The sequence below is a fragment of the Toxorhynchites rutilus genome, chromosome 1 (genome assembly GCF_029784135.1).
Source record: "Toxorhynchites rutilus septentrionalis strain SRP chromosome 1, ASM2978413v1, whole genome shotgun sequence".
NCBI classification, from domain to species: domain Eukaryota; kingdom Metazoa; phylum Arthropoda; class Insecta; order Diptera; family Culicidae; genus Toxorhynchites; species Toxorhynchites rutilus.
In genome coordinates, this window is record NC_073744.1 from 172,310,931 (window position 1) to 172,332,368 (window position 21,438).

The 21,438-nt window shown below is 39.9% G+C and overlaps 1 protein-coding gene across 1 annotated transcript; it reads right to left on the reverse strand.

Moving 5' to 3' along the window:
• Window positions 1-3,226: 3,226 nt before the first annotated feature.
• Window positions 3,227-12,512, reverse strand: LOC129762622 (syntaxin-4-like). Its single transcript, XM_055761071.1, has 6 exons — window positions 11,900-12,512; window positions 11,366-11,446; window positions 4,069-4,165; window positions 3,744-3,995; window positions 3,604-3,677; window positions 3,227-3,544 (listed from the first exon to the last, which is right to left on the reverse strand). The coding sequence occupies exons 1-6, from the start codon at window positions 11,930-11,932 to the stop codon at window positions 3,227-3,229; spliced, it is 855 nt and encodes a 284-aa protein (XP_055617046.1). The 5' UTR covers window positions 11,933-12,512.
• Between the last annotated feature and the right edge of the window lie 8,926 nt (window positions 12,513-21,438).

The following is a 21,438-nucleotide window of genomic DNA, read 5'->3' on the forward strand; positions in this document are numbered from 1 at the left end:
TTTATTATAAAAAATAAAAATAGTACATTTTTCATTAAAAGAAAATAAGATGTAAAATCGAGCATTTTTTTATCGTGCGGTTAAAATGATCACATGGTGGTGTAAAATGAACAATTACACATATCATGCTAAATGGGATAGATTTATGCGTTATTCCTTATCTAAATTTGTTTAAATCATTATTGAAATAGTAGGTACATGTATGAATCAAGCTGAGCTTTTTCACCAAGAGTAGTAATTAGAACTTACTCATACGTGCGAAAAAGTAGTAAGAAACACATAACGCTTCACATATTGTTCGGGTTTGTTTTTAGTTGAGGTGGCATATTTTTCAGGGTCAAAGCCACAAAAGGAACCCATCGAAAAGCAACATTTGATGAGGTAGATCAGCTTTGGAAACATGACATTGTTAGTCGTTATCCAGTGGTGGCTCATTTTGCCCCAAACAACAAAGTAATTTCGAATGCGAATTAATCACTGAAACCAAACAAAATATTTGTTTACCTCTCATTGAATATATGAACAGTTGTCCAAACTGATGATTTGTCGAAGATATCAGATTGAACAATTTGAATTTCATGGGAAAATTCCTTAAATACGATGCGCACAAAATTACATGAAAATGGCTACCGTGAGAGAAATTTCTGTTTTATTTATTATTCTTCACATTTGACAGTTCATGCACATTTGACAGGGTGTCTTAAACAGCTTCAAATGTTCTTAGAATAGGATAATGAAGATGTATCAATTTGTTTATAGTTAAATTATCGAAGTTTGAGCACTGGTTCATTTTACCAACCCTGCTCATTTTAACCTCATTTCCCCTATACGATTTTCCCAGGCTTCTCAGTTTAAAAGTACGTTTTAGGGAAATATATTCCGGTCTGCACAACGATAAGCGAGTACAAAAGTACTCAACACCAAAAAATACCCCCGATATGCACGTATTTGCAAAACGGATTCCCCCAGGCACATTAATTTTGAAGTCCGTGTTAGGGAAACACAGCTCAGTGGGAAAAAATACCCCCGACTTGCATGTTTTGACAAGGTGGATTCCCCCAGGCACATTGATTTTGAAGTCCGTGTTAGGGAAACACAGCTCGGTGGGTACAAAAATATCCCCGACTTGCATGTATATTTGCAAAGCGGATTTCCACAGATACATCGATTTTGACGTCTGTGTTGGGGAAACCGTAAATCGGGCCAATCAAAACTTGGCAGTTAGGGCGTTTAGATAACGCTTGTCATTTTACAGTTATTCAATTGTTGATCTTATGAAAAATAACATTTTATTAATTGTGATAAACGCGTAGAAACATTTCTTATCAATTGATGCAAACATCTTTCCGATATGTTAAGAAATGTTCGAGTTATAAGCATTCGAAATAAGGGTAGGGTCAGCACACAAATCGGCAGAATGAATGTATGGCAAAAAAGGAAGTTCTTCCGGTTTTCATGAATTTATACTGTTTAGAGATTAGCGAATTGTTTCCGATTCGATAGGTACGCAAATCATGAGAAATCATTCACAGTGAAAATAGTTATTAACGTTAACTTTATTTCATAAATACGTGACCTGTTCTCTGATTTGGCACCCTTCCTGAAAGACGTAGTTCTACGTCAAAACTGCTTTCGACAAAGTTGTTACATATGATATAATGCTCATTTTTATGTTGTCAAAAATAGGGTGACCAAAAATGTTAATGAAATAAAAAATATAACTTTCTTTTCTTTATAGATAGAGGTAAACATAGTTCCACAATGTTGTAGCCTCAGTTATTTTAAGTTACTTTGTAGAACAAACATTTTTTTCTATCTCTTAAAATAACCGACATAGTGCTTTTTTTTCTAAGTTGCGGTAGGGTTTCTACCAAAAAAAAAAGTTTTTTTTGCTCTAATTTTCATATTTAAAAATCTACATCAAAACTGCCTTCAAACAACTTTTAGAGCTAACTAAGGCAAACATTTTACGATGCAGAACTTGTCTGTATCTTAAATCTATTCAAAGTTATTGATGTTTTTCCTCAAAAATACGCCCTTTTCATTTGTTTGTCCTTCTTTATGGTGCAAACATAAAAAAAGAGTTTACTAATGGCATTTGAAAGAGCATATTTGATTCTACCAATTGTGAATTTTTCGAAACTTTATTTTTAGATTTTGAGTAAACTAAATTTGATATCATGAGTTTTTGGATAAAAAACTTCGATAACTTTGAGTAAAATTGAAATATAGACAAGTTCTTTATTGCAAAATGTTAGTACCAGGTAGACACAAGATAAAATAAGTAAGTTCACGATTTCCTTACACTCTAGAAATTCGTTTCCCATTTTTGAAAATATTTGCACCCAAAGATTTGCAACTAGCGCATATGCTTTGTTCCAATATTTTATTCATTTTATTATGATTCCTCTGACCATTGTCCACTAATCAAACAATGTGTTTTCATCTATCTCAATGGGTGTCTTCTACTAAAGCTACTTTCATACATGCTACTAATGCTATCTGTCCATTCGGGAATAGGCTTGAATACAAATCATTTATACTGCAGTGTTTCTCCTAGACTAGCCTTCCATTTTCCGAAAAAAATCAGCAAAAATCAGTTGTCGCCGTCGACTATTTATAGCACCTTGAGCCATCTCGTTGAAAGGGAACGAATCAAGTTGCATTATACCATAACAGAGAAATCAACAAGTAAACTATGAAGATGTGAGAAGAAAAATACTTTTTCTTTGGTGAAAGTTTGAATGCTTTGTCATCGCTATCCGCCGGCTCTACTCGCCATCTTACCGAAGGATTCTGAAGGTATCTGAAAAGTATTAGAAAAATCGTGCTGAGACGACATCTAAAACAACACTGTTTTAGGCACAATTCTTGACCGATTTCGGCTTTTGTTGAAGTAATGTTTTGGTAAAAAAAGCAGCTTAAACCCAAAAAAAAATATTTTTTTTAAATTTCAAATGATATATCTGTTTTTATTAGGGTGGACAGGACTCAAGCTCAGGAACATCCAGATTTGTGCCGAAGCCCAAATGTAATGAATTTTTGTAACACTGTATTTTATTATTAAAAATAATGATGAAGAAATGAATATTTTTTCTTTATACTGAAAATTTATTGTTTTATACAACCTAATCAAATCGTCAGGATGTCCCCCCACCAAGTCCCTGATATGGATCGTATGGAGTTTCTCAAGTATCATAAACTCGTCCGTTAGATATTCGAAGTTCTAGAATATTATTATAACCAACACAAGCACCAAAATCACAATCACCCAAATGTAGAGACAGGATTTCTTCTTCAGTGCCTTTATCTTATTCTCACGCGCCTTCTCGAGCTGTTGGGTCCCGTGGTCCGTGTTCATCGAAGCCTGCTGGGCGTGATACTCGATCACCTGCACCAGACTTCCCTGCTCCATCACCAGCGTCGATATCCGGACGAACAAATCTCGTATCTCAACCAGGGAGTTCTCTAGCTCAACCAGCTGAGTGTGGCGTGCCATTACGTCGCGAAGCATCTGGCGTGCCTTCTCCGTTTCTTCGAGAATCTACGGGAAAATCTTCGTAATCATCGCAACTTTTATCAATTGAAACCCGGGAGACATACATTGCCGACGAACGGTGACATCTGTTTGTTCATCAACAGCTGCGTCGCCTCGTCATCCGTAAGATTGGAATTCACTGAAACAGTTTACCGAAAATATTAATTTGAGTGCGACAGAGGAACAGCCTCAATCTCTTACTGACTCGCTATCGCCTCCATCTTCATAATTTTCGTAATCCTATCCTCGTAGTAGTTAACGAATTCCTCGTGCTCTCCGTAGGCTTTCAAATAGGCATCTCTGATCACCATCAACTGGGTATGCTTCACCCGGAATAGGATACTCCCTCGAGCGTCCTCGGTTTCCAGATCCTCCTGAAGCTGTTTAATCGAGGCGTGGATTCTTCGGCACAGTGCAATGCTCTGTTCCATTCTGTTTTCCACCTTCGATCTCATTACTGTGATGGGGGTTGAATTGTGGCTTCACATGAAACTTCAGTCTAGCATAAAATGATTGTCTATGTCAGATACCTTTGTCATTGTAGTGGAAGGCAGGTGTCGACACGGCTGCTTGCATCTCCTCGATGTTATCCCGTATCGTCCGGATCCATTCGTTGAGCTCAGCAAACTGTTGAACGAAACAAGAATATTTTTGAAAAATTGAGAAGGTTTTAACATTATTTATGTAGACTTCCTCAGACACACACGGATGACACTAACTTAAGAAAAAACGTTACCATAATCTGGAAATTGAGTTTCTTCTACTTGTAAATCCCCGATGCCCATCAGGCGGAAACACATGGCATCAATAGGAGAATTGCAACCATTTCCTCTACAAAATGTGTAGAAGGGACAGATCAATTTACGGTATAATCCCAGCTAGCTCAGGTAATTTATGAAAACAAAATCGATGAAGGTGTGCATGAAGGGTACATGCGAAGCGGTCACCGAGTGGTCGAAGCTAAGCAGAGCACCGTCAGCCTGCGTACGATAGCGATAGCGGTAGCACATGATTTAAGTTCGGCGCTCTATTGCCGGTCGCAAGCCCGGAAATGAACAGTGTTGGAGTCGAAACTTAGCCCCTAAGCTCCGGAAAATTATGTGGGTAGCCCCAACACTAAGATATCCGTGTCCGAGAGGTGTTACAGCAGGGTACCGACACGGCGAACCGTTTTTTCCCTAGAGATTCGTGGGATGCGTTAATCGTTCTAGTCAAAAAACCTGAAGACAAGTCAGATGCCTTTTCAGCTATTGCCAACCTCAGGTAACTCGAGGTCTGCTGAGTATGACTCAGTGACAGCATTTCATCTCAATCACTGAACCAAGGGTTGTGAGTGAATCGCATCAATCAAATGAGCTACTGTTAATACCTTAGGTAGCTTTGCGCTCACTGAATAACACAGGTTTTGATTGAAAGTCAAGTCAAGTCAAGCCAGGTACCCCATCAGCCACCTCTCAGGTTACACTAAGTCCACCTGATACGTCACAATGGAGGCATATCCTCTCACTGTTTGAACCACGGATTGTACTGGAACCGTTGGCAATGGTGGTGGTAATTGAGCCCTCATGGGTAAGGTCACTAGCAGAACCTCAAGTGTTATTAGAGCGACTAGATAGGGAAACTAGCCGAACACACATCTGCAACCTAGTTTGACTAGAAATGAATTAAGAATCATTATTCGATATCACTTTGACTAGAGACATACGGTGAGCAAAGCCGTCCCTATGATTCGTAATTGTTATGGGCCAATTTTTGATATCAGAACATGCTGGAAGTGGTATGCTAGGTTCCGAAGAGATAGGAGTTACATGTACTTGTTATGTTGGAGATAAACAAGCGTAATAACTTGCTTCTGAGTCTGGTAATGAGTCAGTAATGAATCGAAAATTTCATCCTATGACACATACAGAGAACATCACTGGATAAGAAGAGGTCTATTCTAAAAAAGTGCCGCATTTACCGTTTCTTCATGTTATGCGTATTCTGGATTTGTCATGGCGTGATCCACTGACAGTTATTGGATGCACGCGAGACAGTTCAACGGCATCGATATCAGGATCAACTTAGTATAATTGATAGAGCACGGGAGACTGCCTGCTGATAAGATGGCGGAAAAAGTGCCGAGTGCCCAGCCCACTTGATCGCTAAACTGACGATAGCCTTCTTCTTCTTGGATGGCGTTAACGTTCCCTGTGGAACTTTTGCCGTCTCAACGTATGCATTAACTAGCGTCATTTGTTAATACTTAGTTGAGATTTCTTAAGCCAAATAACACGCCTTGAATGTATTCCGAGGGGCAAATTCGTGAATACGCGTGACCACAGTGCAAGTCGAAGGAAATTTCTTTGACGAAAAATCCCCCGGCCAGAACAGGAATCGAACCCGAACACCCGGCATGATAATGTGAGACGCTAACCACTCGGCCACGGGTGCACTATTATGACGATAGCCGTGTTGCCAGAATTGGGCATGTCACAAATCTTCTCTCTTCTCCAAAAAAAGGAATTGAATAAAAAAAAAAAGACATAAAGAACAAATGCATATGGATTTTGTTTCAATGTATTTTCCTTCACAGAAAACATTTGAAACACCTTTGAGATGTATGAGCTAACTGATGACGTTTAAGCTTGAGCTTGAGGTAGACTATACAATTCATAGTTGCCCTCCGTGATTGACCTGAACCAGCGAAATGGCACAAAGAACACCCTGAATGACGCTTGGGAGTAGCAAATCATTATCATCGTGCAAGTTCCGGTGAATCGAACACTTAATAGTCAATAACGACGGCGGCCACGTCCTTACAATCACCAGGGGAAGGGAGGGAATGTTAGTATGATATTCACCGCCCGAAGGCCAGAAGGGTCACCTCTATAGCGTGGTTCACCAGTGATTATCACGGAAGGGGTTGTCTGTTAGCAGAGATAGGCATGAATCAGGATTCACTGAGGTAAGTGATGTGATTATGTCAACGGAACTGTCGACCTTACGTAGAAACGAAATTCTGAAAATTCTATGTGTCCCAACACGCGACAGAGATTATCTTTAGGAACCCTGAGAAGGAAAACCTGCTCAATTAGTTGGGCTGGATATATATTCGAATTGGCGATATTAATAACACAACACTGGAAGCCTCATATCAACAATCCCGCTGTGTCCAACAGTGAACATTCGAACAATAGGAATATTCTTACACCGAAAAATGCGACATGTGTTGTGTATCGATAGAATAGGAATACTCTTACACCTAAATGACTAATGTGTAATAGATGAAAATGAGTATCAATAAGATAGGAATACTCTTACGCCTAAATGACTACTGTGTAATACACAGCATGAGAAAAAATGTACACGATAAATACGACTCTGTTACAGCTGAATTGCTAAATGAGCATAATAAAAATAAAACTGATGGGATAAAACAAAAGTTTCACAATACATGATCGGTCATTGATATAAAATTTCACGATGCAACCAACATTGAAGTTCCAAATTTAAGTTTTATTTGCTAAAATGATTCGTATCACTCACCTTACTGCAATATAAAAATGCCCCTGGTTTGCATATATTTGAAATGCCGATTTCCACGGTTTTGATATCTCTGTTAGGGAACAAATGTAGGTGCGAACAAAAGCTCCCTCTATTTTCATGTATTTGCAATGCCGTTGGTTTTGAAGTCTGCAGTTTCATAATATAATATAATATCATTCATTTCCACTGAAATGAATTGTTGAGGAATGCCCAAAGTGACTGATGCAAAACTCTCGTAAATCTATCAGAAAATGACTGAGTAATAATTATGAGTACAAAAGGAAGCTTGTATCCTCAATTTCGGGGTATTTCCGTTTGGAGATTTTCGATTGTTTGATAGTTACAGTCAACTCTCCCTAACTCCCAAGGGACCATCGAGTTAGGGATCTATCGAGTTATGAAGAGAAGAATGCTTGTAAACCAATCAAGGGTGCCATGAAATTCATCGAGTTAGGAAAAATAACGAGAAACAGAACATCGAGTCAGGGAGAGTTGACTGTAGTTCCATATTGGGTTGGGGAAAAAGAAATGTCGCATATTGTCAATATATGGCAACACTTAAACATATCTTGTGTTGTACTTATCGCTTATCGCGTTGTATTTAAAGACGACAATCTGTGCTACAAGTGCCGTTTTGACAGTGTTGTGATTATCCTCTTCAGTCTCAAGTTATAGCGCGTCAGAGATGGAGTCCACCAAGCAAGAAATTCGCCATATTTTACGTTTTTACTACCAGCGAGGTAAAACTGCAACGAAGGCGACCGAAAAATTTGTTTAGTTTATGGACCCGATACTGTAACGATTCGCACAGCACAGCGTTGGTTTGATCGATTTCGTTCTGGTGTAGTGGCTGTCGAAGATACACCCCGTACTGGTAGGCCAATCGTCATGGAAACCAATAAAATCGTTGAAATCATCCAAGTAGACCGGCATGTGAGCACTCGCTCGATTGGCCAGAAACTGGGTATAGACGATAAAACCGATTGTAACCATTTGCAGAAGATTGGATTCCAAAAAAAAAGCTGGATGTATGGGTGCCATACGAGTTGACGCAAAAAAATCTTTTAGACCGAACCAATGCCTGCGATGCACTGCTGAAACGGAACGGACTCGACCCATTTTTGAAGAAGATGGTGACTGGTGATGAAAAGTGGATCACGTACGACAACCCAAAAGCGAAATTTATAAGGGGGGATAATGAAGTTGCCTTCTAAATGGCAACAAATTTACGAACAAAACGGCACATATTTGACTTAAATTGGATAATTTTAAGTATGTTAACTAAAGAGAATTTCTAATATAAAAGTTAGAGTAAAAAACACGTTTTTTTTTCATGGTTACCCTAATGCAACTGAGTTAAACCACAACTTTGTCGAAGATATTTATTCTTCAGACAAAAACTGTATTCGATAAAGTTGTTACATATGATAGAGCGCTCATTTTTATGTTATCAAAAATAGGGCGACCAAAATTGTCGATAAAATAAAAAATCTAACTTTCTTATCGTTATACACCCAAACTAGCGTTGGCAGAAAACATGTCATCTTTGGCAGAAAAGATGCCATTTCTTGAGCATGAGAGTCAAATGCGCAAATAATGAGCTATTTTAAAAGCTTAAAAATTGTTTGTATGTATGCGTGCAGACATCTCTTTCTGTTTTCTTTTCTCTTTTCATTTGGGATTGTGCAAAAAAGAAGTCCATACGACGTCAATGGGGATCGAACCAAGGCCGGCTGGAATGCAAAGTTACTTTACACGACCACGCTGTCCATATAGCTGCCAGCGCTATTATAAAGGAGCGTGATAATATTACACCACATCACAAACTGAAGTTGGAAGGTGTTTTCTAAGACGATAAAGAAGAACATGAACGAGAATATATCTTTCTCCGTCTGGGCCGTGCATTTGGCAAACTATACGAAAAGTTTTCATATGCTTTCATTTAAATGTGTCTCCTGTTTCGCTCGCTCATATTGGCTCTAGCATATATATTATACAAATGATATACATGTATTGGGGAGTAGAACATTTTATGTTATCTTTCAGCTCATTCAATGTAATAAATCGGGATGCCAGAACATGTGCTAAAAATTAACTTTGGGTGTAGATAGAGATAAACGTAGTAAGACAATTTTGTAGTCCCAATTATTTGAAGCAACTTTGTATAACAAAGCTTTTTTCTTTCTTTTAATATAATCGATTTAGCGCTTTTTCTTAAGTTGCAAAGCGGTTTTTTTGCTCTTCCTTGTATATTTCTAATTCCACCTCAAAACCGTCTTCTACAACTTTTGGAGCTAATGATTTCAATTTGAATTCACTCAAACACAAAAAATAACATATCTTCGAAAATCACACATCATGTAGAGTGAAATATGTTCTTTCAAATGCCGCCAATAAACTTTGTTTATATTTTCCCCAGAAAGAATGACAAACAATTGAAGAGAGCGTATTTTTTGGGAAGAAATATCAATAACTTTGAGGGAAGTGGAGATATTGACAAGTTCTGCATCGCAAGATGTTTTTATTAGTATGTTCTAAAAGTCTTTCGAAGACAGTTTGTATGTAGAATTTGAAATATAAACAGTTTTGTTCATGGTGACCCTAACGTAACTTAGAAAAAAGACGCTATATAGGTCATTTCAAGAGATAGAAAAAAAACTTTGTTCTACAAAGATGTCTCAAATAACTGGGACTACAATATTGTAGAACTATGTTTACCTCTATCTATAAAAATAAGAAAGTTAGATTTTTTTTTATTGACAATTTTGGTCACCCTATTTTTGATAACATAAAAATGAGCGCTCTATCTACATTTTTGTCGAAGACAGTTTTTATCTAGAGAATAACTGTCGAGCTCTAAATGCTAATTTCCACTTGAATGCATCTCCTGGACCATTGTGCATTGGTGTGGCCACCACAAAGCCTCGATTTGAATCCTGTTGAGAATTTATGGGCGATTTTGGACAACAAGCTGGACAAAACTGACGTTACGAACAAGCAAAACTATTTGGCTGTGTTGAAGAAGTGGAGAATTTGACAAAGAGTTTTTTTTTCCAATTCATTTATTTGTAAGGCTCAATCGCATAAGCTTTGCGGAGCCGCTAATTCAAGGTTTGTTTATACAAAGTTTCAACTATTTGCTATGTTTAGTAGGATTCGACCGAATACTCGCGGTTTACTCGAGGTTAGAAGGGCAACATTTTTGTGGGACGGGTCAGGTTAGGGATATAGATATGAGGTATCGTTGTCTCAACCGAGAGTTGCCGCACGCACTGTAGCATTGTGCATAATGACCAGGGATAGCATCTGGTGTTCGACTATTTGTCGAGGGTGGGCGACGGTGAGATGGGGGGACAAGACAAACAAACTAATAACGAAAAAGAAAAACACAAAAGCATTAAATACGTATACTAGACCGTTTCACGAACATATAGATCAACTGCATATAGCAGATGTCGCGAGTTCCCAACACGTCTCTAACAGGAACATAGGGTTGTCTTCCTTGGACCTCAAGGGCATTCAAAAGGTACTCTCTGGCTGCGTAATTATCCGTACATTGCCAAACTGCGTGATCGATGTCATCCTAACCGTTTCCACACCGACAGACGTTGCTTTGCACAAGATTTATTCTGTGGAGATGCACATCTAGCGAGTAGTGGTTGGACATAAGTCGACTCATTACACGAATGAAGCCACGACTTACGTCCAAACCTTTGAACCACACTCTCGAAGAAACCTTTTGAATAATTGAACATAACCACCGCCCAAAACTTCCAGTGTCCCAATCGGTTTGCCAACTCAAGAGGGAACTCTGACGCAGTAATTGGAAAAATGCATCGTATGAAATCTGTCTATCAAACAATTCGCCTTCCGGTGACAAAGAGTTGTGAGTTGGTTATCGTGGCCAAAGGGAGTCATATTGATTATTAACTATTTGTTTTCATTATTTTTAGAAAAATAAACCATGAAGTGAATTTCTTATGCCATACCCCAAAAATGCCCATTTAGGAACAAAAGTCATTCTTTTTTCTAAAAAAATAAATCAACGATACTGAAATAGCAAAGTGGTCCACTAACTATCTACTTTTAAGTAGTATTGACTGGAATATCGAAAAGTTTGAGTATTAATATTGGAACACTTTGATTTCAAATTGAGGTGAATTTTTAAAACAGAAATATATCTCGGATTATTCAAACACAAATCATTATATATCAGCAGTCTTGATGCACTAATGCTAAATTTTCATTGAAGGTTTCCATATAAATCACAAAAAAACACTAGAACAAACCAGAACTTACCCTCTCCATGTTACTGAAGATTTCCTCCTCCTCCTTCGATGGCGCCACATCCGGACTGACATCGGCACCGGATTTTCTTCTCTGTGGGAAACGAAAAGCCCCATTAAACTTCTCTCTCTTTGTCGATTAACGTAAGCTGTGATCTGTGATCAGTGAGCCTCGAACGGCGATTTTATTGTCACTCAGTGCGTTCACCTTGGAATTTCCGCACTTGCAGGCAACTATAAAACCAACCTCGGCTGCAATGAATCAGATATAAGTTGCATTGAAGTATGAAACAGCACAGATCTGATTTTTCTTTTCATTCGCGCTTCCTATGCTCCACAATACCCTTCAGCGGAGCGTAAGCTGCGACTGAATATAATTGACACTAATTGGTCCTGCAAATATAATCCGCGCCGTACACGCTAGCCTCATGACTAGTCGGGATTTGAGAGACACAACGTCGTTCCAGCGCCGGTTTTCCACTTTATCTATGAACCACACCTTGAGGTTGCCTTCTAACTCTAATCAAGACAGGTGGAAATCACTTACACTTTTCAGTTCGTTCAAGCGATCCTTGATCATTGTCAATAAGGATACCCTCAAACAAAGAACTGAAGTTCCACGGTCCCAGAATCGTCACCCCAAAGGTAACTGGTCACTGGACAGCTCTTTCGTAATCGCAGTCTTATCAATCAATTAGGCTGACGCGCGTTAAAACGATTAGCGAGCGACTGCACATGCGGTGAAAATAATAACACAAAACTGCTACCCCAAGCACTGAGCTGAGCGCGGTTGGAGCTACGGACCAATACTGCGCTATCGCGAGAGCGCGATCAATTTTAGGAACAACAGCGAGATCGGACCTGCAATTACGCTCCAATCTTCACTATCTTGCGATCGTCCGGCGAGTGCTAGCGAGGGCTGCCATTCAACCGCAACAGTGTAGAGAAGAAAGAAACTGTCACTATTCGTTGCATGCTCAACGGTTCCAGAACATTGATTTTACACTTAATCATACGGACAGTCGGTATGACTCACTCTGTAGTCGCCCCCTCGCGTTGGCCCAAATTAGCACTGAGCGGGTGGTGCTCTCTAGCCTCTATAGACATATATGCGTGTTATCGTCCAGTTTATACCATACCACCAGTGCTACTGATAAGCACACATATCCACCTAATTGATTCACCCGAATCGTGGCATCGAAATGACAAATACACCATCTTTGTGGAGCTGTTTTGATGCGATTCAGAGCCACAAGAGCCACAATCTGAGCAGCGCTCGCTATTTACACGACGGTATTAAAAACCGTCTACTAAAGCCGTGGAGTAACTGGGTTTACCGCAGTTCAACCACATCTCTAACCATGCATTGAGTTTGCAGCCACCGAAACCCACCCGACGTGGTTGCCTGTGAGTAAGCAGCTCTCGCAAGCATTTCTGCGACCCTCGCATCGCTCAATGAGAAATTAAGTCTATCAATTAAAATATATTGAGATGTGGGGACACTGTGTTGTTCTAACGATACAAATGAATGTAGGGTCCGGTATGGATGAAGAGAGTGTATGAAATAGCAATTCCACAATTCGATTCAGTGGTATAAATATGAACTGTTTGTGTTAAGGTATCAATCGAACGTCCATTCAGTTCCCTGATCAATCGTAAATAGGCCCTACGCACATGTCAGCGATGAAGATTTTCACTTTAAGTATATTTGATTGGTGATAATATGTACTTTACTGATGGGTCCTCTATTAATGAGTCCACAGGATTTGGAGTGTTCAACGTATTTTTTAGCATCTCACACAGTCTTCAGTATCCTTGCTCAGTATATATTGCTGAATTGGCAGCGATATACTGGGCACTGGACAGCAACGGCTCAACACCTGTTGAACACTATTACATTGTAACATTGTCGAAGTTCTCCGTTCAGTGAGACCGGAAAAGCACTATCCGTACTTCCTTGAGAGAATACGATAAATTTTGAGTGCTTTACCCAGACGCTGTTATGTCATTACCATTGTCTGGGTCCTTTCACATTGCTCAATTCTGTGTAATGAGAGGACTGACTCATTAGCAAAGGTAGGTTCAATTGAAAGCGATATTTATCAGCGTCAAATAGCCTTCAATGAATTTTATTCTTTAGTCCGCAAAAATACCATCGCTAACTGGCAACGCAAGTGGAACGAAGATGAATTGGGCCGGTGGTTTCACTCGATTATCCCTAAGGTTAGCCTCAAACCGTGGTTCAAAAGTCTGGAATAGAATCGGGACTTTATTCGCACCTTCTCCCGACTCATGTCCAATCACTGTTCGTTAGATGCACTACTCTTCCATTTCAATCTTGTCAGCAGCAATCTCCGCGTTTGTGACCAAGGTTATCACGACATCGAGCACGTTGTTTGGTCGTGCGAGGTGTATCTGGTCGCCAGATCGCATTTAGAAAACTCCCTTCGGGCCCAAGGAAGACAGCCCAATGTGCCGGTGAGAGATGTGTTGGCTCGGTTAGACCTTGATCATATGTCCCATATATTAGGCTGTCAAAAAAGTCCTGCGGTATTTTTTTTGAATTTTCATTTGTTCATAAAATTAGTTACAATCATCTGTTTTAAGTCAAATATGCGCCGTTTTGTTCGATGACTTGTTCCCAACGAGATGCCAACTTCATAATACCCCTGTTATAGAAGCTCGCTTCCTTATTGGCAAAAAACTCGGATAGCCAATTTTCACAGGCCTCTTTTGTGGCTAACTTCTGACTACCTAGCTCGTTCGCCATGGACAAAAACAGGTCTTAGTCACTTGGTGCAAGGTCCGGACTATACGGCGGATGCAAAAGAACCTCCCATCCGAGCTCCCGGAGCTTCTGGCGCGTCACCAAAGAAGTGTGTGGCCTGGCGTTGTCCTGATGGAAGACAATGCGGCCTCTGTTTATCAAAGATGGCCTCTTCTTCATGAGTGCTACCTTCAAGCGGTCCAGTTGTTGGCAGTACAGGTCCGAATTGAGCGTTTGGCCATAGGGAAGCAGCTCATAATAGATTATTCCTTGACAATCCCACCAAACACACAGCAGAACCTTCCTGGTCGTTAATGAGGGCTTGGTCACCGTCTGAGCCGCTTCAGCGAGCTTCGACCACGACCGTTTGCGCTTCACGTTGTCGTAAGTGACCCACTCTTCATCGCCAGTCACCATCCGCTTCAGAAACGGGTCGATTTTGTTGCGATTCAGCAGCGATTCACATGCGTCAAAGATGTTCTTTTGCGTCAACGTGTGTGGCACCCATACATCGAGCTTCTTTGTGAATCCAAGCTTCTTCAAATGGTTAATAACGGTTTGATGACTTATCCCCAGCTCTTGGCCGATGCTACGGCTGCTACTATGCCGGTCTTTCTCGGCTAACTCAGCGATTTTGTCGCAATTTTTGACGACAGGCCTTCCGGAGCGTGGCGCATCTTCGACGACCTCTACACCAGAACGAAAACGTTGAAACCATCGTTGTGCGGTGGAAATAGAAACTGTATCGGGTCCATAAACTGCACAAATTTTATTGGCTGCTTGAGATGCATTTTTGCCTTTGTCATAGTAGTACTGTAAAATATGTCGGATTTTCTCTTTATTTTGCTCCATATTTGCGACACTATAACTCACGAACGACTTAACCAAACAAAACACTGTCAAGGACTATAGCGCCTCAAAATACCTTTCCAACAAGCTATAGTATGACTCGATACAATGAATACAACTAGAACTACGCGCTTACAACGACACCTCGCGGAAATACCGCAGGACTTTTTGACAGCCTAATATATGTTTTCCTTAAAGCTATCGATCTTCGTGTGTGATTGTCCCTATATCCTTATACCCTCCTTTCTTTCCTTTGCGGGTAATTCGTCCCCTTTCTATAAATAGTAGAATAAGTTGAAACGTAAATACACTATAGATATACCAATAGATTTAAGAATCGAGTGTTCATCAACATTGTTACAATTTCCTTATATCCCATCCTTCTCCTAAAAATATCTCACCCTTCTAAACTCGAGTACAACGCGAGTAATCGGTTTTCCACCTTACTAACCATAGATGTACGAGTTGACGCAAAACAATCTTTTAGACCAAACCAACGCCTGCGATGCACTGCTGAAACGGAAAGAACTCGACCCATTTTTGAAGAAGATGGTGACTGGTGATGAAAAGTGGAAATGTCATATAACATTTTTAAGGTCGACGGTACTTTGACTGTTCATGTTATGATGTTCATTAATGGCACAGCACATACGTCTCCATAATTAGTGATACGATGGTAACCATTAACAAGACTGCTTGTGATTGGCTCTTTCTCTTCTCTTACGTAAAATATAATGATGCATTCAGGAATGCCTCGTCGCGTTTCGAGGCGAACGATGCACATGTGTTGTGTACACAGAGAGATGCTCGTGCATTAGTGTTCGCGAGACTTTCTCGTTTAACTGCCTCAAAGTGACATTTGGTCAGGCCTTCTGAGATCTCGCACAGCACGTAGAAGATACAATGTGCTCTGCCCTATTCAGCCTCGTATCTCACACAATTATTGCGAGCTGTGTGCATCAAATGAATGAATTGATTGGATGACTTTAGCAGCGATATTTGTGTGAAACAGTTCTTCATCACTAATTGTTCTACGTGCCATATTACGAAGATTACAATTTTAACACCAGAAGCACAACTTCCCCCAACTGCACCAAATGTCAATTTGAGGCAGGTACACGAGAAGGTCTTGCGAGCACTAATGCGCGAGCTTCTCTTACATGCATACAACACATGTGCATCGCTCATGCTGAGGTCCAACGAGGTATTCTTGAGCGCATCTCAATATTTTACGAATGAGAAAAGAAGGAGCCGAACCCAGGCTCGTGCGCTAAAGCCCGGTCTCATCGCTTGCACATGAAGGGGTTGTGAGGAGGAGAAAATCAATACTCGTCTCTCGAAATTTAGACGCGCGCACACAGGAAACATCTCTCAATATTTTACGAAAGAAAAGAGGGAAAGAGAGAGAGAGAGCCAATCCCAAGCTCGCGTGCTAAAGCCCGGTCTCATGGCTTGCACATGGAAGGGTTTTTTTTTCTCTATTATAGTGACTTTCAACACATTTCGGCTGGTTTGTCACTTTTAAATTCCATTTTTGGAAGAATGTCGGGAGTGAGAATTGAACTCGTGATCTCTGCGTGAGAGGCATGAATGTTGCCACTACGCCAGATCGCCTCCCACATGGAAGGGTTGTGTGGAAGAGAAAATTGATACACGTCTCTCGAAAATTAAGCGCGCGCACAGGAAGTCTGCCCGTTACGATGCAATTTGGCTGCACCAATCACTCGCTTCCTGGCGCGGGATTTGGACACCGTTTTCTGTTCATCGGTTTGGTTAGGTGCCTTGCCTACCTTGAAGACATGAAGTCCGGCCCGTTTCATTGTCTGGTGTTCGAATCAGACGGAAGAATTGACCTTCTTGCTCACGTCCCGAATCGGGAGGTTCGAATTGCGCAATTCCTCGCCTTCCTTGCCTTCACCGGGTCGTCTAGGTCTTAAACGATTTTACCACACGAGAAACGGTCGAATGGTTCCCGAATGGATTCCATCTGTTTCGCGATCCACCTGTGGGACTGGTCTGGATTTTCCACGACCAAACCCATCATTTTTTGTCGAGTCACTTCTTGCTTGGAAGCTATCTCGATAACCCCTAAACTGATTCTGAAGAAATTTCGCGCATGTTAACTTTACATTCTAAACTGCATCAAAACAATGTAATTTTTTGGGAAATTTGGCATCAATTCATAAAATCCGGAAAGTCATTGCACGGTTTAAAGAATAGTGGCTTCAAATTCTGGAGAGGTCAGATTGTTTATCAAAAGATTGGTATACTTGGTATACTTTGTGTCAAGTTTTACAGTGTTGCCAATTCAATATCATTCCACGACTGAAGAATAGCAATTTTCTGCTCATCAGCTGCTTCAAATAGACCATTATCAGCATAAATCCGTCGAAACATCATCCCGCATAGGTTCTCAATAGGCTTCAGGTCCGGAAAACATGCCAGCCAGTCCATAACATAAATCTTTTTAGACCTACACCACGTCATCGTTTCAGTACCGGTATGGATTCTGGCATTGTCTCTTGAAAATAAGCTTTGTTCTTCATCTTCTGTGAATCATTAGCAACAGATCGCCTTCAAGAACATTATTGTAGCCAGAGCTATTCATTTTGCGTGAAACAAATTGAAGTCCTAGTGCCCTGATCACGAACGTCACTTCATGGTGAAAACGGAATGAAATGAATATAACTTTGCATACAAATCATTTCGCTTTCACCGTGAAGTGACGTTCGTGATCAGGGCACTAGTTTCCGGAGTCCCAAAATGCTCCCCAGACAGATCCTAACCCAAAATTCCTACTAGAGAAAAATCGTAATTCTTTGCGCCGATCCGCCCAAGTTTAATATTTTCTCTTCTGGAAAAATCACCTATGAGCATTTCAGTAGAATTTATGTTAAGTGGTTTGGACGCATAAAATTTGAAAAGCACCCAAGAAGAAGCCCAATATTGAAGCATACATTTTTCCAATCTTGAAACATTTTCTATTTCTCTTGCAATTTTCCTTATCCCCCTCCTGTCCCTTGAAGGCCAAAATTTGTCCTTGTTCTTGCACACTCAGCTTTTCCTGCTTATCCATATTAGCAAAATACTGTGGACTGAATGATAATAGAGTTAGAATTAATGAATCTCTCGATAATGGAATAAGTGCACCAAGTGGTCGTATCTTACGTAACGAATTATCGAAGGTGCTCGACTCATTATGAAAAACACCTTTCCAATGCAGGAGGCGACTAGAAAAACCTTGAAAATCAGGGAATATCACGGAATTGAAAAACTGTCGGGTAAAATCAGTAAATATCAAAGAATTTCTTCAACGATCAGGGAAAATGTTCAATTCTTTTCTATGAGTACTGTATATAATTCGATTAGAATCTTAGTTATTGTGGTAATTGGAAAGTTTATGACACAAGATAACCAGATTCTGTATGTACGAACTCTTTTACTTCAGTACTTATGTTGCTTTTCCTATGAGGGAAGTTAGCCCTCAGAAGAACAAACAGTGCTAAAGTAGAAGGCTTCTGATATTCGCATCCTCTATCTACCGTGTTGTCATTCGCCTTTGCGGGTAAGAACTTTTGAAACAAACCAATACCAGAGAAGAGAAGTGGAACTTGAGAGAAAAAAGTGGCAACGATTTGTGGCAAGAAAATGTAAACAGTGAAAAAATTGACAGATGATTTACGCTCTAAAAATTGAACATAAGGGGCTGTCCACATACCACGTGGACAACTTTAGGGGGGGTAGGGGTTACGGAAATGTCCACGTTTGTCAACGGCCAGGGGGGAGGGGGTTTAGATAATGTCCACGTGGAATCGGTAAATATTTTTTATATAAAACATTCATGTTTATAGTCAAAATTGAATGAGGTCTGTTCTGTATTTTCAAGATTGTTAAAACTATACGCCCACCCTGAGAATTCTATATTCATCAATAAAAATACAAAGTTGCCTGAGAGTGCTGCCTGGTCAAACATCAATATTTTTTCATAATACTGAACTTCTTCCCTGAAATGTATATTCTGAAAGAAACGCACATGAACTTGGATCGAATAATTTATTCCAATCGGTAATAGAGGCCCATGGGTTCCGTCAGAACAAATACTCCCAAAGACACGAAAAATGTTGGAATATTTGTAGTATTGAAAATCACGACTTAAGTGCGGGTTTCTATTCAGCTTCCGCTCTTGATGACAAAACTGCTTCGTTTCTATTTTTCGAAATCTCTACAGGTTTTCCGAAAATTGGAACGTACAAAAAAATCTTCCATATTTACAGTGGTGTATTGTAGATTGAAAGAACATATCCGATGTCAAATATCGCAAATATATCAAATATCGCAAATATCAAATATCGCAAGTATCTAATCTCTCTCTAGAGATGCAAAACGAGTTCATTGAAATCCTGATGGGTCATGTAAAGTAGGAAATAGTTATGTATAATACATAGATCATCGAAACAATATGGGATTATGTTCGACAGTACTCCTGGTTGCATCGCACAATTATCGAATATTTGAAATTGTCCCACACGTCAATATTGAAAATGGTATGGTCTATGTAAAACAATTTTTGTTTAGATGGAAAATTAGACTGCTGATTTGGGTAACGACCTCCTTCATCAACTGTCGTTTTCCGCGTCTTCTTTAAGATCCACTTGACGAGAACTCACTATCTCTCTATGGGGCTCTGAGGTTTTGTTACGATTGTAATCTTCGAGCACCACAATCACGTTCTTTAGGCATACAATTCGATCGCCTTCAATTCACGATTCAGCCGAAAAGACCATTCAATAATAACGAGTTCGCTGCTGAAAGGAAAAATCGTCATCAGATAAACAAGCTAGACGGAAGAACTAGACTAAAAATGGCTAAAAAAATTAGGCGTGAATGCTGGAGTACTTCGTCGTTTCATCGGAAATGCAGGAGCGGTCAAAATCGTCCAAAGAAGTAGCCGGAATTTTTGAAGCCATTCAAGCTCGGCGCCTGTTATTAACATCTGATAGTGAACTAAAAACGTCGATTCTGCAACTGGAAAATTAATACGACGAAGTTTCAGAAAGTGAGTTTTTGTTAGAGATACCAATATTCCGTAGGTATTTGAATGCCCCTTAAATCACGTGGACGATACCAATCATTGGACTAGTGAAAATCATAATGAAATCTTCCAAGAAACGTTACCTACAGTGTTAAAAACACACAAAAAACTTGATAACAAGGGTTGATTGGAGGGATGACAACCAAGACATCCGTCTCAGGTCATGTGTCACCCGGTCACGCTACGCCACTGCACGGACCGTATCTCTGGAGATCTATTTCATGCAATGATGTTTTTTTTATTGATATCTGGCAATTTTTATAATATAATTCTATTAGGTTGTATGAAAAGTTCATGATGCTACGGATGACAATCAAATCGAGACACTTATCAAGATTGAACCTCGGTACACGCCACATGTATTAGTAGATTAGCTACAGTTCTCTAAAACCATCGTTCATGAGCACCAGATGAAGCATGGGTATGAAAAGCGCTTCAATGTATGGACTACCTACTAACCCATATTCCGGATCCCGATCGGATTTAACATATCGCAATCCGAACGAGATCAACTTTCGCATTCTGCAATCCAAGGTTGCAACATTCGTACAACCCGATGGAATTTGACTCAATCAGATTAAAGAATGCGACATTGTGCTAATTTCAAATCTATTCGGATCCCGAAACGCATCTCAATGTGCAATTCGTTTCCTAAACGCAACGAAAATACATATTTGTAGTGAACTGTGAAGGGCAAATCAATCACAATTATGTTGAATTAAAGAAATCTTAGGCATGTGAATTGAATCCCAAAACAGGTTTTCGCCTGAAGGAAGTCGTGATCTGGGTCTGGTGGGCCTGGAAGCAAATCTGTGTTATGAGCTTTTAACAAACCAATAATCTCGATGAATTCCAACTAGGATTGGGCGCTCTTGGATCTATGTTCAGAATATCGATATTTTTCTCTCTGATTTCCGATTTTTTGGGTTAATTATTTGTACTCCAAAAATCATGGAAATCGATCTTTTTTTTCGATATTTCCGATCTTTTTAAGTGCAGATATTTTTTTTTTTTTGTAAATTTGTTTTTGATTGGACATTGATTTTAACCTCATCCAAAACCACCTGACAAATTTCATAAATATTTCAAATTTCAAAGTCGTAGATTTAGGATATGGCTGTTTTGTAAGATTGGTCATTACAAAACAAGTGATCGCAAATTATATTAACACCATCACATTAACACATTGCGGACCACTCACGAGTTTTCTCGTGTTTCGCGTTCCGTCTGCTGCGGATGGATCACGAAATAACCCGTGTTTTCTACACTTGAAGGTTAAATCCTTGGTTTGCCAAGAATCTAACAAGGCCTACCGATGACTCGCCTTCGTCTCATCCACCTCGAAGGAAACGATCTCATTCGTTGAATCTGAACAAAT

What these genes read in the sequence shown, in the direction of transcription:
- LOC129762622 (XM_055761071.1), bottom strand. Translation starts at nt 11,932, where the DNA reads ATGATCAAGGATCGCTTGAACGAACTGAAAAGT. An exon ending in TCTTCAGTAACATGGAGAGG is followed by an intron (nt 4,166 to 11,365) that starts GTAAGTTCTGGT and finishes TTCGTTCAACAG; the next exon opens with TTTGCTGAGCTCAACGAATG. An exon ending in GAAGATGGAGGCGATAGCGA is followed by an intron (nt 3,678 to 3,743) that starts GTCAGTAAGAGA and finishes AAACTGTTTCAG; the next exon opens with TGAATTCCAATCTTACGGAT.